Source organism: Bacillus rossius, chromosome 1, assembly GCF_032445375.1.
Source record: "Bacillus rossius redtenbacheri isolate Brsri chromosome 1, Brsri_v3, whole genome shotgun sequence".
Taxonomy (NCBI): Eukaryota; Metazoa; Arthropoda; class Insecta; order Phasmatodea; family Bacillidae; genus Bacillus; species Bacillus rossius.
The window spans coordinates 239,006,070-239,023,254 of NC_086330.1; the positions used below are offsets into that span (position 1 = coordinate 239,006,070).

Genomic DNA, 17,185 nt, shown 5'->3' on the forward strand with positions numbered 1-17,185 from the left:
GGCAAAATCGGCTTCTTCAGTACAGCTCTACATTTGATGACATGAGTAAACATATTTCAGACTTAAGGATATTGAAAAAGACTAATTTCCATTTAGGTTTATTGTGCGTATGTTTTTTTTTTTCAAGTGTAGATTGAATTAAGTAAAATGCTTTTATTTTTATAGCTTTCAATTGATTAAACTTTAATGACCAGTTAGAGATATTTATGACACTAATTTTGAGGTTAAGCAATTTTACTAAAGCATTCCAGTCACGCAGGTTTACAGCGAAAGACGCTTCTCTTCTGCTGGAAAAACTATCTCCAATCGTAGAGCTAATTTAACTCCTGAACGTGCAGAACAAATTATTTATCTGCATGATAGATTAAAGAACAGAATTTAATACTCTATGACAATCTCTTTCAGAATTATTGTGCTGAAAAGTGGAAATGTTGAAACAATGTGAATGTACTTTTCAAACAACATGATTTTCGGTGCTAAGTTTGTTGAAGCTCAGTAAGGACTCCAGAAAAATTGACAAGGATGAAATTATTCCAAACATATGTTACATTTACACAAACATATACTTGTAAACTGTGGTTATGTTGGTTGGATGATATCAGTTACTATTTAACCAATGGAAACAGGTAAGATTCAATGGAAAAAAATGTTTTTCTTTTCTAGCAGCTGCAAAATGTAAACACACACTGTAAATAGCTACCCAAAATTAATAAGCCCACTTTATTTTAATACTTTATTCAAACATTATACTAAGTTTAAGATAAAAATAATTTCCCAAAAGTGTAACTGTACCACAAAAGTTCAAGCTTGAGCTCGCTCGAAGCTCGAGATGTTTCAAGTAGGCTCGCTCGAGCTCGGCTCGAAGTAAAATTCTTAGGCTCGCAGACCTCTAGTTATTTATGGAAAAAAATCCTAACCGCTAATCTGTACTAAATCTGAAATTTCTCATGAAAAATTTTTTGTCTTTATATACACTTATACCAGAAATGTACCAAACAACATGTGAGAAAGTCAAGGGACTTTTAGCGCAAGCAGAATATATCTCACTTACATTAGATATGTGGTCATAATCTGTTAAAAGATTCGGGTTTGGGTTAGAGATTCGGCAATTCCAGTCGAGGATTTGAGTTAGGATTCGGATTCGAGGAAATCAGGATTTGCCCCATCCCTAGTTGGAGGTTCTTTGCTGATCTGCAACAAGTACCCTTCACAGTAAAAAAATCCTAGAAACGTAGAAACATAAACTGAAATCCTGTAAAATCCTTGCAATCTAAATAAAATAACCATACACCAAAATTTTAACCAAGAAACATATCAAAAATGTATTCACCTTTGTTACTAAAAGACTGGTAAACTAAAAATAGCCTAATTAAAATAGACACATATTTTTAAAGCAAACTCTTGAAACAACAAAAATCAATAAAGTTATTTCTACCCAATGAATTGTTTGTGGTCATGAAGCTGGCTTGTTTATGTTTTCGTTACTGAGTAATACACAGCAGTTGTGGACTGCTATATTTAGTTGAAATAAATGCTGTCTTTCACAAACCAAATCAATCACTTTTTGAAATTTCTTGCTTTCTTTCTCATCTGAAGAGTGGGCTTGAATTCACTCTTTTTCTTCCTAGCAGATACTTACATCAAAGCATTTAGCATTGGTGACTGCAGAGATGACCGATGTGCTGTTTTGAAGAGTTTCAATTGGCTGAATGCTCTCTCTACACTCTCATTACTGTGAGGGAGAATCAACATTGCTCGTGCCAACTTGCAGTGTGTTGGAAAATGCAGTTTGCCATTCATACTTGGACACTTTGTGCCAAAAAACATCAATAGGATCTGTAGGCTGAATGTATGATGCAGATAAATCCACAAGTGAATAAGCAAAATACACAGCATTCAAGGAATCGTGATCATCATTAGAAATGACATATGGGAAAGCTATGGCCAGATTTTCCACCTTCACCCATTCTCCACACTCTTTCTTGACTGGGTCGAAAACGTCTATGTTTTGAAGAACATGATCATGTAGCGACAAAAGGCAATACAGCTCTTTGGTCACAGTTTCATAAAACTTCCTTATGTTGTTGAAAAATTTCACTTGTTCGGATGAGGATATTTTGTTCTCTGCTAGGAATGTACGAGCTAAATGACCAATGAATAGAGAAGCATTAGACAGTTGGTTTTGTCGTTCAAAATTGATTGAGGTCAAATTACTTTTCTGTACAACACCAAACTGAACGCAACTGGCAATTGTTTGCCGCAGCAGTACAAATATCTCACTGTACAATTCGTGTAGGTATGGTTGTTCTTGCTGGAACAGTACATTAAACTTGGCAAATTGTGGCAGAACTGCTTGAAGGAAAAGACAGTACAATTTGCCAAATTTGAATGCAGTGTTGGTCTGATTCGTTGAACACATTCCGAACTGCCATCTTTTGAGTCAAAAGAATCAAATATTTGGTCAAAGCTGGCCATTGCTCAAGTAGACGATTCACACACTGAAGCATGGCCAGCCATCTGGTGAAACATAGGCGCAAAATCTTATGTTGGTCTATCTCCAAAATCTGTTTTACATGTCTATATTCACCTTGGCATTTTCCAAATGTTTTGAAGAAAGAATAAATATCTCGTGACAACTGCTCGCACATATTAGGTAGTTCAGCACATGCATGTAATTCAGCCAGATGTGCAATATGACAGGTGCAATGTAGAAACCATATGTTATCCTGCTGTCCCCTTACTCTGGAAAGCACAGAATTGAACTCCCCACCATTGACTTTGCACCATCTGAATACATACTTAGACAGTTCTTTCAAGGTATTTCATCTTCTTGAAATGAGCTGCTGACTATGTTAAACAGATTTTCACCAGTTGTTTTGCCTTCAATAGCCACCACTTTATAGAACGGTGTTTCTACTTGCTGATCTGTGAAAAATCTTACCAAGATAATAATTTGTCTATGAACTGATGTCAGTAGACTCATCAATTAAAAGAGTAAAAAGTGAAGTTCTCATTGTATTCACAATTCCCGTTTTTGTGCGACCACAATGAAAAGTTTATGTTATGTCACTGCCTGGGAACATATTTGGCACTAGTTTAGCAAAGTTATCACTTTAACTTATTGAAAGGTTGTTTTCACAAACAAAATTTGCCTATTGTAATTCAGCATCAATCACATCATTATTTTCTGTCAATACAAAACTGGAAAGCGAGGAACTCTGTTCTATGCCCCTTCGATTTATTTTGTGACATTCAGTATCTTCATGACGTCGCAGATCATTAAGCCCCCCACTGACAATGCTGAGCATAGAATTACACGCTGTGCACTTAGCTTGGTAATCGCTGCTTCCTGGCTTTATCCATTCTAGTTGGTTTTCCCATTCTCGTTTATACTTATGCTTAAATGGAGACCGATCTGGTGATGCCTTACATTTTTTGTTCATCGTATTAAGGGCTGCAAGTATTTAATTCTAGTTTAAACCGCCAAGCCCTAGAAATTTTACAAAAGCAACACAACAAAATCTTAAGAAAATAGCTAAACAAAAGCAATAATCATATATAAATGGATAATCAACAATAGAACCTCATTTTTACAAACCCAGTATTTACGAATTGCAGTGTTTAACCTATTTTTTTCACTTGCACCGTCATTTTCCCTATATTACCTTTAAGTGAAAGCATTTCCCGCAATTTATGTTACAACAGCGCTGCATTCAATAGCAAAACATCAGAAAAGTTTAGTTGGAATATTAAAAGTTGAAAGTAAAAAATAGGAAGATTTTATTTATTCTACATTACTGCGTGTGGTCACTGCAACTTTGCTTGCCATTGTAAACAAACTACGTTTTTTAACATGCCATGGTAATCCTTAAGGCCATGAACCAAAACGTTGGTGTTGTGAACGCAAAAATTAAATTCAGTTTTATATCTCCCCCTTTTCAACCATTAGATATATGTATGAAATGGTTTTAAATGCAGTTTTTACAAAAAATAAACAGTGGGTTACTGTGCCCATGTTGAAATAATTTTTAAAGCAACATAACCAAATTCCTGAAAATATGGCATCTTATGAATGTTCGGCCATGCTCATTTTGCATTATAAATATTATGGAAAAGCAGTTGGCAGCACTAAATTTCCAAACATTGCTGTTTTTCTCTGCCATTTACGATATTTGTTTTACGAACGACGAAGTATGTACAGCTATGACGGAAATCCCATTAAAGAAAATCTGTTATAATTTAGTAAACTCCGGGATTCCATTTGATGTCATAAAATCCGTGAAAACGGATAAAATCCGTGAAATCTGCAGGCCTGTTCTATATACAATATTTTCATTTTATTGTATTTGTAATATTTCAAAACATTTATGATGACCTATAAACAGAAGTATTGCACAGCTCAAATTGGACAAATGATTCAGTTATAAAAGATCAAGGGTTGACACCTAGCCATCTACCAGATTAACATTTCAATCTTGTGGGTCATGTCTGTTGGGCAATGTGCAGTGTCTTCACGAAGATAGATACATGTCTCAGAGAGAGGGGCTGTCCACGCTTGTCCCTTGCAGTGATGGCACTGGCCGACACCCAGCCCAGTGCCGTTGTAGTAGCAAGTGTTGTTCCGGCGATAGCAGCGACCTCAGTAGAAGAGTGGTACAGTGAAGCCTTCAACTTGCTTCGTGGCAAAAAGAAGGGATAGACAAGACACAAGCAAAAAAATCCTAGAGCAGCCCATTGCTTTGTACGAGCATGCCAGCTCCTGGGCCCAAAGCCAGTGAATTGGAGATGTGCCATTTCATCTTAAATTCTTACAATTTGGTGAACATCACTTCTAATGAGACAGTAGCAGTATTCTGAGGAAAGCTGGGAAAATACCAATTTTTATTATATCTTTAATTACACCTTACTTTTGACTGACTACCACTTTGAAAATAATGTGCACCTTACTATTTGCCGAATTTATTTGGTTCTAAGGTACACCTTTCGTAACTTTTTAATTCTGAAAATTAGGTATGGTGAATAATCAACATCCTACATTTACACTCAAACTCACTACGCCATGGTTATGTTAATAATACATGTGACTAGTGTTGGGCCAATTCCATTTTCGATTCTTAAATTAAAGGGTAGATTCTTCAAATCTGATTCCGATTCCTTAATTTTTATCTGACAATGTTTAACAAAGTAATATACTCAGAAAAAAAGGTTGTTTATGATTTTAAAAATGTAATTGCGTTGTGTTTCATTTTCTGTAAAGAAATTAACATTATATATACAGCTTATATAATGTTAAAAAGCATGTTCATTACCATCAAGTTACGCTACCTTGAATTTCTAGCACAATTTGGCCTTTTAACCTTGCATATAGTTAGACGAAACACGTGTTCAAACATTGCCAATAATCAAAGATGTCTTATGACATAAATTGTAAATAATGTTATAACTTAACCAACTTTAGATATCTTACATTATCAACTCAATTAATTTATTGTAAAAAAAAGATTTGTACGGTTAGGTTAAGAATTTTATTTTCAAGCACAACTAAATAATGATCCAAATAAAATGACAATATACGTAACCTCATTTTTACATATTTCAAGGGACCAGGGTGGAAAAAAAAAAAAAAAAAAAAAGAGGGAAATGTAAAAATAAAACTTTATTATCTCATTATGATGGAAACAAATATGCACCACACAACAATAAAATGTCAGAGATGCTTACTTTTTAATATATTAACTAGAACTTAATTATCTCACTTGGTGAAAAGAATAAATCCATCCAGTCTTGCAGTTCTTCACAACCGTAAAGAGAAAATAAATTTTCTGTTCTTGAGTATGAAAGATCTGTGCATGTTTTAAGCATCTCAAAATTTCCACATTTTATGGTGAGATTTTCTTACAAAAAATATTTAAACGCTTCAAATAATTGCGTGTTAACATTTAATTCATTTCAGAATTTTATCGGAAAAAATTCTGTTAAACTAACACAACTACTTTCAAAAGATTGTTTATGTTTAGTAATAAAAATTTACGAACTTTCAGCAGTAATGTTTGGAAATTCAGATTTGTCAACTGCCTTTCCAAAATATTTCTAATGTAAAACGAGCATCGCTAAACACGTCCAAGAACGCTGATTTACAGAAATTTGGTTATGTTGCTTTTAAACATATTTTAATATGGTCGCAGTAATCCACTGTGAATTTTGGTAAAATCTCTTTAAAAATTATTTTATTTATAAATCTTTAAAGTTTAAAGTGCAGAGATGTGAAACATCTTAATTTTCACGTTCACGTCATCAAAGATTTGGTTCATGGCCGTATTGTTTACCATGGCAGGTAGGGTTCTGCGAATATTCAAAATTACCGAATTCGAGTTCGAACTTTTTGATATTCGATTCGTAAATTCGAATCGAATTCATTTTACAATAATTCGACTTGACATCCCCCTCCCCCAATTTTAAAAGAAATGTAAATGGACGATTACATCTTCCACTTACAAAAAATTATACATCAAAACCCCTTATTTACGTTACCGTTATTTACGTTTTCACGTTATTTGAACCATTTTATTTCTGTCCCGTTTTAACCTCATTGGATGTAATGCAATGAATTCCCGTTGTATACAACGCGCCTATTGCTCTACGCAGTTTACGCCGTTCGTTCTGATAAAACTGCTTACTAACTTAATTAATCCTATTACAAAGTAATCTGATATGTAAATCGTGTTTTAAAGACTTTTTTAAAAGTTAAAAACTTCATCTTAAACGTCTCGGGAGTCGCTTTATACCGCTTATAAAATCGTAAACAGCACCAGTTTGGTTGTGTTGATTCCTGTATTCCTGTATAGAGCGCACGCACGTAGTCGAAAATTGATGTCGATAGCTCGCAGACTGCATGCACGCGCGCGCTCTGTCAGGAACCAAGTTAACCCGTACGATCGTTATGCGTATAGTTACAAATCACGTTCTTGTTACGGGTTTCTGTTCTGTTTTACGTTGAATAAAATGGTTTTATTGCATCACTCATTAATTTTAATTATTTAGCTTGCTTTCGCAGTCTACTTTTTAAATAAACGTACTTTCCATGAAAAGGTCTTGTTTTTATGGATTACTTTACATTCTTTTTTGCATAATAGCATTCTCCGTTCTCTCTTACCCGAGTTTTGGAATAAACAAAACCTCTTGTAAACAAACATTTTCATTGGCTGCCGTCCGCCGCGCACATTATTCGTGCCCAAGAAATAGTCCCTTGGTTACGTACCATTTGTAAGTATTTTTACAATACCTTTTTTATAACAATTGTTGTTATATAGCATTATAGCGTTTAAACATTAATATCCAATACAGTTTAATGTGTCAGCAAGTATTTACTTACAATTATGTTAGCAGACGCCGTGTGTAGTCTACAGTTGATACCCGGCGCAACAATTGTATTTCGGATTCGTGCGCGCACGGTTTGTTATGGCTGACGCCGGACAAGGTTTTGTAAAGCACAGAACGGGAAAGCCTTTGAAAAGTGCACAGAAAACTATTGTGTTGAATGTTTTTTTAAACATTTTCAGACAAATATTCGGATCGTCGTGTGAACGATATCGCGAGTTTAACTGCGGAATTTACGAGTGTTTCGAAGAGCAGTGTGCTTCGTGCAAGGAAAGAATTACAGGACACTGGGGCATTAACAACTCCCGGGAAGAAAAGGAAATTTGAGTATCCTGTTATCAAAACTTGTGATGATTTTGTGAAGACGGCTTTTAGGCGCAAAGTGCATAGTTTTTTCTTCGCAAATGAACCACCTACGCTGAACAAAGTGCTACGGTGCTTCCTGTTATATTACTTCGCCGTTATTTTATTAGCACCGACTGTACTGAAGTGTGTGTGTTGCAACTAGAACTAGTGCTTGGCGCGCAAGAAGAATTCAGCCTATCACTTGCTGACGCGGCGCAGTGATACGACGGTGTTTGTTTATTTCAAAACTCAGCTAAGAGTGAACCCACGGTCTCACCCCTAATTATAAACTTGATTTTAGAATAAAATGTGCATTGCTTACGCGATAAAAACGGTAAATTTTTTTTGACGTGATTACGTCTAATAAATCGACGCACGCCGGCTGCACGCACTAAAAAGTGTCCCGTTACGCTGTGTCCCGTTACGCTCATTGTACGATTGCGCCGCATCTATCTCTCTTCCACTCGATTGGAACAACAATCGATTTGACTTTTTCGAGGCGCATTAAACTTGAAACACTCCCATTTGTTTCCTACTTTTCCTATCATCGTCCTATCCTTAACAGAATAACACAGATTGGAAGAAGTTAAATAGCAAACATGTATAAAAGTTATAGTTAAAATAATCTCTTCGTTAAAGTAATAAACATATTTGAATTAATGAGTGCAAATAAAAGTAAATTCATCAATTAAATTGTAGATTTAATTTCACTTCTTTGTATCCATACAAAGTAATGATAATTCAATAAAAATTATTAAATTTTATTCATTAAAGTATGCAATCATTTCATCAATGTTTCGTTATGATGTCACAAACTATCGTCCGTAAACCGACTTTACAGACAACCATTTTTTTTTTCTTTTGTACCACTTCCTTATGCTGTGATATTTTTATTAATATTTTTATCCTTGAAAGTCAAACATGCTAAATAAGGTGGCAAGTGAAGAGAGTTTTCTCTACAGTAGGCAACATAGTTACCAGCCGCAGAGAATTGTTGTTGCCGCACCATGTCGATGAACTCACCTTTCTCCATGACAATTTGAAATGATTTGCGAAGTGATTTATAGACATATAATTTTTTTTTTTTTTAATTTTTGAGAATCTGGTTGTGCTTCTTCAAAATAGTCTCACTTTAATTTTAGTTACTTGATTTAAACTGTGAATTATGTGACAAGTTTTTCAAATGAGGTATGTTAGACATTTTTTATGATCTACGTTATTTTAAAATTATTCCCAAATTCGATTCGAAAAAAATTCGAAACTCATGAATTTTTTTGAAATTCGATTCGAATTCGATTCGAACTGAAAAATCACAATTCGCTGATGTCTAATGGCAGGTAGCACAAACAAAAAATTAGGTTGTTTACAATGGCAAACATAGCTGCCATGATCAAATAGTTAACGTTTAGTAAATAAAATTTACATTATTTTCTTTAAACATTGATGGTTTTGTCTAATTATTTTTTAAGGTTTACTATTAAATGCAGTGCTGCTGCAACATAATTTCCAAAAAATGCTTTCGCTTAAAGCGGGAAAGTAGATACTGCATTTGTACTGTAAGGAAAATGGCAGTGCAAGTAAATAAATACGTTAATCACCAAAATTCATAAATCTCAGTTCCGTAAAAAAGATTTTATTATCTATTTTAAAAATTATAATTACATACATTTTAATATTTTCTTACGTTGCATAGGAGATGTATTTGCAAACTTACAAAAACCATGCAGGAATCGGTCATGGTCAATTCCAAAACCATTGTATTCTGAATCCCGCGATTATAGTGGAATCGGTGGAACCGAACAATTCCAGAATCGGAATCGACCAACACTACATGTGACACGACTATGTGACAGCACGTGTGAATGATAGGCCTGTGCGAATACCAGTTATTTAGTTTAAATTGAATGCCAAATTATTTGTGACTATGAACATTGAGTACGAATAGTAAGAATGAGAAATACAATGCAAAATCCCACGAAAATTTTTTTTACACTTCATGTAATAACTTTTGGAAAATTAGACAAATAATACTAAAGAGAAATGTTGGTTAAGTTGTCAGGTAAAATAATTATAAGGAAAATGTTTTTTAAAACATTTAAAATTATAAAAAAATTTTTTTTTAATTATGCAGTAAACATAAATTAACTTAACCTAAAAATCCAACCACCCTTTCATTTCAGTTCATATTAGCCTTACTTTATACAACCTGCTACTCTGTATATTGATCCAGAAAATTTTCGCAAACTGCAAAATACCATGAAATTCATTGCAATTTATTTTATGAAAACTTTAATTTTTTTTAATGCCGTATTTCTAAATTGGTGATTATATGATTTCATACTTACATATTTAACCCCTAGTTATTCACTAGTTTTCATTGTTAATGGCTGCCAGGTAAATAAGTTTTTTCCTCAGCAATATTATAAAAACAATTTTTGCTAATTTCATCTGGAATATTAAACTATTCTTAACCTTTTTTAAAAATAAATTTTTCACTTTTGAGTAGCAACGTCTGTTTCTTCATATATATAACCAGCACATAAGCTGCTACTGTATCACATGGTGTTAGATCAATTGTGACTATTGATCTATAAGCCGTTGAAACTAAGACAATTATTTCTTTTAATGCCCATATCAATGGAGTGTCCATGTTTTGTGATTTGTAGTCCATGGTTGTTGACTTCCCCCCCCACTTCTGGTGCATGAGATGAAATAAATACAAATAATATTTTGTTTTCAAGTTTGAAATGACAAATGTGGCATGTTTTGAATTTTCCACGCAAATTGCTATTTTCTTTAAATGAAAAGAACACTTTGAATACTTGTTGCATGTTTAAATCATTGCTTATTGTTAGGGATAGTGATTTTTAGTTTTCGCGAAATAGATGCGAAAATATGCTAAATTATATTTTTTCCGCTATAAAATGTGAAATCTAGATTACTCCGACATAAATGCGAAGATTCGTCTTCACTCTACACAATTTATTTACCGATTTATTTTGTTTCAGTTCAGTATCAAAAGAAACCATCATTTTATGGCGTATTCAGCACAAGTATCTTATTATCACGTCATTCACAACAACTATTGTTCGTAAATATTGAATGAAGAATGGCCATCCGTGCCTCGCGATTGTAAACAAAGCAAAGAACAACTAGCTGGAAGATTGTCTGTCATCTTGCAGAGTACAAGTTTTTAGGCCACCATATTGCGACATCTCTGCTTCGCCGCGCTAACAATTGTAAGTCCCATTTTCTGGCTGTGTTTCACGTGAAATCCGCGTTCTTGTGTAGTCTGTGAAAGGTGGTGTGTTTACAAATACGTGCATACTCGTGAATGTGTTGTAAACTGTTATTTCTCGTGGTAAAAATGGGACGAAACGTCATTTCCATTCGCGATCGCATAAATGAATACAAAAGTGAACAGTTCTGTGAAAGTGATACAAATATTTTAATGTGCAATTTGCGTAATTGCCATCTGGAGTGGAAAAAAAAAAAGATGTACTTGAAAATCACATTAAATCTGAGGGACATCAGGCTGCAAAAAAAAAGATTCACCGAGAAGTCGGATCAAGGAAAAAAGTTGGTAAAACTGCAAGCAAAAGTTTCTGGCATGATCAAAAACCAAAAGATGGTGGAAATTGAAAAAAAATGAAAAAATTGAAAAAAAATGAAAAAATTGAAAAAACGAGTTTTAATAACATTATTTGTGCACTCTACATCAACTATGGCTATGAACACGGCTAAAAAATATTTATTGTAATTTTAAGTATTCAATTTATTGCACTCATAAGTGCTAAAATGTTGTTTGGAAACCTGCCAAGATAGGCTATCTTTGTAGTTGTGCTAGATCTTTATTTCTGTGGTTGTTAATAATTAATTTGTGTATTATTTAATCCTTTTTAAAAGTATACTTTTTTTCAGTAATGTAAAATGAGAGAATTGGCTAACTCTTGTTTTTAAAAATGCTACAAAATGCTCAATTTCAAATTCAAAATGCTAAATGTTATTATTTTAAGTGCTATAAATCACCATCTCTACTTATTGTTCATGTTTTTGATTATGAGATCCCATTAAAACATCAAAAAAGAGTATATATATTGCAGAAATGACAGTGAACGTTAGTATAAGACAAACTCACGAGGTATGCTAAGTGTAATATTAGTTAGGAAACGAATATTCGTTATTTCAAAGTGTTAGTATTCAGGTCGAATCAAATATGAATAGTTTATTATTTGTATTTGAAAATTGAAATATTCGCACAGGCCTAATGAACGGCAACCTGACAGGCTACTAACCTTGCCATACTTGTCTCTGTGAGTGCCAGACGTGATCTTCAGGTAAGCACCAACTTTAGCTCTCAAATCTTCTTCCTCACACCCTTTGGCAGGCATGACACTCAGGGGTGTGTTTTTCTTCTCTGCGCCCAGACCGACACCCTTAGGTCTCACCACCTGCTTGACTGCACTGACAACCCTGAAACAAGCAACATCTGCAACCAACAATATCTTCAAGAACTAGACATGTGCAAATATGTATTTATATTTTTAAAAATAAACTCCTTTCAAACAATTGTTTTAGGATTTTATTTCCTTTAGATGAAAATATGTTTTTTAAATAAAATAACATAATTAACTTTTTGTCTGGAATATTTTTCTTGATTTAAGAATTAATGAAATAGAGCTATGTTGCAAAATTTCAGCTTTCTTACATACATTTTCTATTGTTTGTAGTGCCATCATGAGTACACAGTACTGGCTAGAATATTGTCATGTTGTTTGGGTGGTGCTCTACAGTATAATCATGTATGTAGTTAAATAATGATAGTGATTACTGACTGACATTGCAGATGCATACAAGGCATGCACATATGTATTTTAATGAGTAAACTAGATAAATCATGTCATGTTTAATTCTGAGTGGAATTCCAACAACAGAGAACCATTGTCACTATTTTAAAAGTTTTAAACATTTGACTTGTTAGTTGTTGATACAGTTTTTTGCCAATATGAAAATCTGTCATACACCTATATTTAATTATGGATGTGCTTTTTTTTTTTTTTTTTTTAGATTAAGAAGAAATAATCAAATTTACAGAAGTAACCAAATGTGGAGAGAAAAATGTGAAATAGTATTAGTGAATTGAAGATGTATTACAATTACAACAGCTAAATTGCTAACATATCAACCAACAAGCTGTGTGTTTGCTCATGGCAATAAAAAATAAAAATAATCAAAATCCTAAACTCTATAAAATGATGTTCAATTAAGGAAAACTATCACCCACAATTTTTTGACTTCAAGGGTGGCCTTCTAAAGCCATAAAATTTGCTTAGGCTACTAAAACGTTTCACACACCAATATTTAGCAGGATGTATTTATTATTATTTATTTTTTAGTGCAATGTGGGGAAATTTTTCTGCCATTGACAACTGAAACTTTTATTCCATTTATAATTATTGCACATAACATATATAGATTCATACTGTAAACATAAAACTATAAAGCAGTAGTTAAAATGGTAAGTATCAAACAACAAGCCAGTGTTTAATTGAATTCAAAATATTATTAGATTTTTAAAAATTATATTTTTATATACTGTATTTATAATTAACAGGGAGATGGTAAAGGAAAACCTACTTCCTTAATACACTGAAAGGTCTTCAATCCGGCAGTCAGTGTTCAGCACATTCGGTAATCCGGCAGCAAAATAGCTGCTTGGATTCAGATGTTTCCGGGTGGATTTCAACGGATGACTTTGGCCGCCAGTTTGTATTACTGCGCTGCCGGCTTGTTTAGTTCCCTTTATCATTACTGTCAGTGTTAATAAGCAGATTAAATTTCAATCATTACTGTCAGTGTTAGTTAGCAGATTAAATTTCAATCACTAATTTGGGATGGCCATGATCCTAAATGTGTGTATTAAAGATGTTTCAATCTATTAAGTAATATCAACATTGTAAAGCAGAACAGACAAGAGAGAGGACTTCTCTCCTTGTAATTTCCTTAAGACCATACAAGGCTACAAATACCATAAAAGAGAGGGACTATTTGTAAACATGTCCCCTCAACTCTTCCCACAGCCAGAGCCCGTGTGGGGTGAGTGTTTTTAAGGGGGCTCTGCATTTGTTGGTGGCACGAGGAAGCATGAGCAGGAAGGGCAGTTTCACTAAGCAATATAAGTCTGTTGTGTTAGAACTGCTGAAATGGAAAAGGTCTGTTATCCTCTCCCTGCTGTTCCTTAATGAGAGATTGATATGTTTCCTCCCCTCACTATTTAATTATTGTAACATAAATATATTATAAAGCATACGCCTAGTATTTAAGCTCAAACCATTTTTCCACATAATGTTACAAACTAACATCCCATCTAACTAGATGGGAGTTCAGTTGTTAACAAATTTTTCACACCGAATTATTAAGTAACATGAACGTGAAAAATCAACAAAAAACTTTTTCTTTGTTAAAGTAAATATCACCTTAGCAAATAGTTTAAGGCATAAAACACATTTTATCTTTCAATACAACAGCAACACTGTATACATCTAAGGCTAGTACACAACTTTCAATTCAAACAAAAGGTTGACCTGAGCAAGTTCTGAGTTGGCGATCTTGTTTTGTCAATTTTAACATGCAGATTCCATAAAAGTACTTTCAGATGAAAAATGTATTATAGTACAGTTTATTTTGAAGTTATAGTTACAGGTCAAAAGAGGATGTCAACCCCAAATTGTTATTGTGAAAAGGCAAGGAAAGGAAGTGACTAAGTACTAGCCAGCATCCCACAGATTTACGAACTTATTAAAATTATTGAAAAAGAAAAGTTTCTTGGTTTGAAATATTTATAAAAAAAAATGTAACTACACTTTTGACTTTATTTTGTGAGGTTATTACTCACAAGAAATTAACACACACTCTCTTGACAACCTGTATAAATAGAAGAACCATAGTAATTACCGTATTTTGATAGGCCTTACATATCTGTAATAACAATGATGCTAACAAATGTGCAAGTAGAAGAATAATGTTCAGAGAGGACCCACTCACTGAGGTTTCTTGCCAATGCCTCTTGCTGAATCCCAGCCCATGCCTCGCAGGAGAGCCAGCCCAAAGTTCTCGACAGGCACTTGCTCGTAGTCTTCACGAGAGCTCTGAAGCACACACATGCATCTGAACTTATGGCACAGAACAGACAGACACATACACACACACACAGACATGCACACACACTGACACACACACAGAGACACTCTCTCTCTCTCTTAATCACATTCAAAATTTGAAACCATTAAAATTTTTCTTAAATTTTAGTAATAATTATCTCTAGCCACCTGAAGCTTTAATTTTGAATGTTCACAGGCATATGCAAACAACCACAAAATTTAGCAACATTTTAAACACAGGTCCAAAAAGAGTTTCAAATGTGCATTGTTTTTCCAGTACACACCTAAATGAGGAAAAGAACAAACATAACTTACTGTAATAGATATGTTGCCTTGTAAAGCACTTGTTAGGAATGCAATTTAGTTTAACAACGCTCACCTGTGGTGTTCTGCTAGAGTTCTGTGGACACGGGCGAGTTGAGAGAGGGAGAGAGGCCGAGGCTATGCTCGAGAGGGACAGTCGTGAGGAGAACTCACAATGTGCCAAGCAATTACAGTAGAGTTTTGATTAATCAAGGTTCCGTATTATCCGAGCAAAGACAAAGTGCCATTCTCAGCAAAGACTGTTGAGGACCTAGAAATTATCTAACCATTACTCAAAGCCTTGATAAATTAATCTCAATAATGCAATTTACTGGTTAAGTGAATTATGAAGTGACATGAAAGAATTTGGACTTGATAAAAGTTAGAAATGTTCCCCGAAAATTATACCACTGGGCTAACTGAAAACCATGATGATTTTCTAATTAAATCTGCACTATCCAAAATTTTGCTTATCCAAGGGTGCTGCAGTCCATATTCACTCAGTTGATTGAGATACTACAGTATTTCATTAATACATCAACATTCAGAAATATTTTTTTTCTCTTGTATCAAAACAGGTACGTCATACTGCTACATTCAGGCAATGTTCCCATTGGCTTAGCCAAACTTTAGCACAATTGGAACCCAATAAACTCCAAATTTGTTTTATGCTCAATTTGAAGAGCTTGGAGCATTCTCAAACTCAGTTTATTACAGTGCAATTGCTTTGTTGTACTGGTTCCTGTTTGAGCTCAGATTGCACTAGAAACTTATTAAGAATGGTTCTTTATTTAATGTTTAAGTAGCTTAATAATACAGAAAACATTAAAATTCATAGAACTATGATCAATAATGCAAAATCTAGATGTTTACTTATAAATGAGACACTCACAACTTCAGAATCAGCTTTGTTCTTTGCCTGAGCTATTTGCAAGACAAGTGACTGAGACACTTCTGTCTGTTCCCTTTTATTGAACTGCTTGGCATCTAGAAAAAAAAATAGAAGAGAAAATATATGGAGCATTAGTCATTTAACATAATGATTATTAGAAATAGTCACTGTCTGTAAAACTCCAGAAAACATATTATAATTGTGCTCAATTCCAATTACTTGGGGGGGAGGGGGGGAAAACTACGCAATTAATAGTGAAAATACTTCCGTAGAAAGTAATTGGTAAATTTCCAATAAATTTCCACTAATTTTAAAATTGGAATTTAATATTTTAAAGTATTTTTATATTTTACTTACCTACACAAAGTATTAGTCTTTTAATGCTATAACTGCAATTATTTTGATGTTTAAAATAGTATTATTTTCTTTAGACTAGTACTTCCCTTGAAGTAGTGACGGGTTGGTTCCGGTTATCGATTCCGTCAGATCTCAGCAAATGAACCGGCACTGAGAACCATAGATGTAATCCTAGTACCAGTACGATACTACGAAAAGCATACCAGCAAAACCTTTCCCCTGTGAAAATACAACTGGCCCACCCAGATGGAAAGATAATGCCCTGCAGGAAGTGTCCAAATGTAAACAAAAAAGTTCTTTGTATTCATTAACTGTAGATATTACCTACAACGTTTGTAGCTTTACGTAAATTATAACTATTGACCTAGAAAAATTACAACTCACAAATTTGAGAAAAATTACCAAACAGTATTCTTTTAAAAAAAGTTAGTAAATATTTTTTTTTATTTGCGAATCACTTGCGAATTCCTTTATAAATGATTTTATTCCCAAATTGTAATATCTATTCACGAATATCCACAAATTTTAGTTATTTCATTTATTCTTTAATCATAAAAAAAATAGGTGAGAACACACGATGGCAATGGTACACTGAATATAGATAGGTTACATTGTGTCTAATTTTATGGTACATTGTTTGGAATTCAGTGTTACAAATTATTGTATGCTATACCCAAAACAATGGTATGTTACGGTGGATTATTACCATAGCATTGGAGCAGTAGTGGGGGCATAAATTTATCTCAATGAA

General features: G+C 33.7%; 1 protein-coding gene across 2 annotated transcripts in view; it reads right to left on the bottom strand.

The window, feature by feature from the left end:
* Positions 1–17,185, bottom strand: part of LOC134527395 (G-patch domain and KOW motifs-containing protein-like) — a 73,153-nt gene that overhangs the window by 25,893 nt on the left and 30,075 nt on the right. For both annotated transcript variants that reach the window (XM_063360053.1, XM_063360052.1), the window contains exons 3-5: positions 16,078–16,172; positions 14,767–14,870; positions 12,018–12,195 (exon numbers count right to left, since the gene is read on the bottom strand). In XM_063360053.1, the coding sequence (XP_063216123.1) occupies positions 12,018–12,195; positions 14,767–14,870; positions 16,078–16,172 (377 nt within the window). The remainder of the gene's footprint in view (positions 1–12,017; positions 12,196–14,766; positions 14,871–16,077; positions 16,173–17,185) is intronic.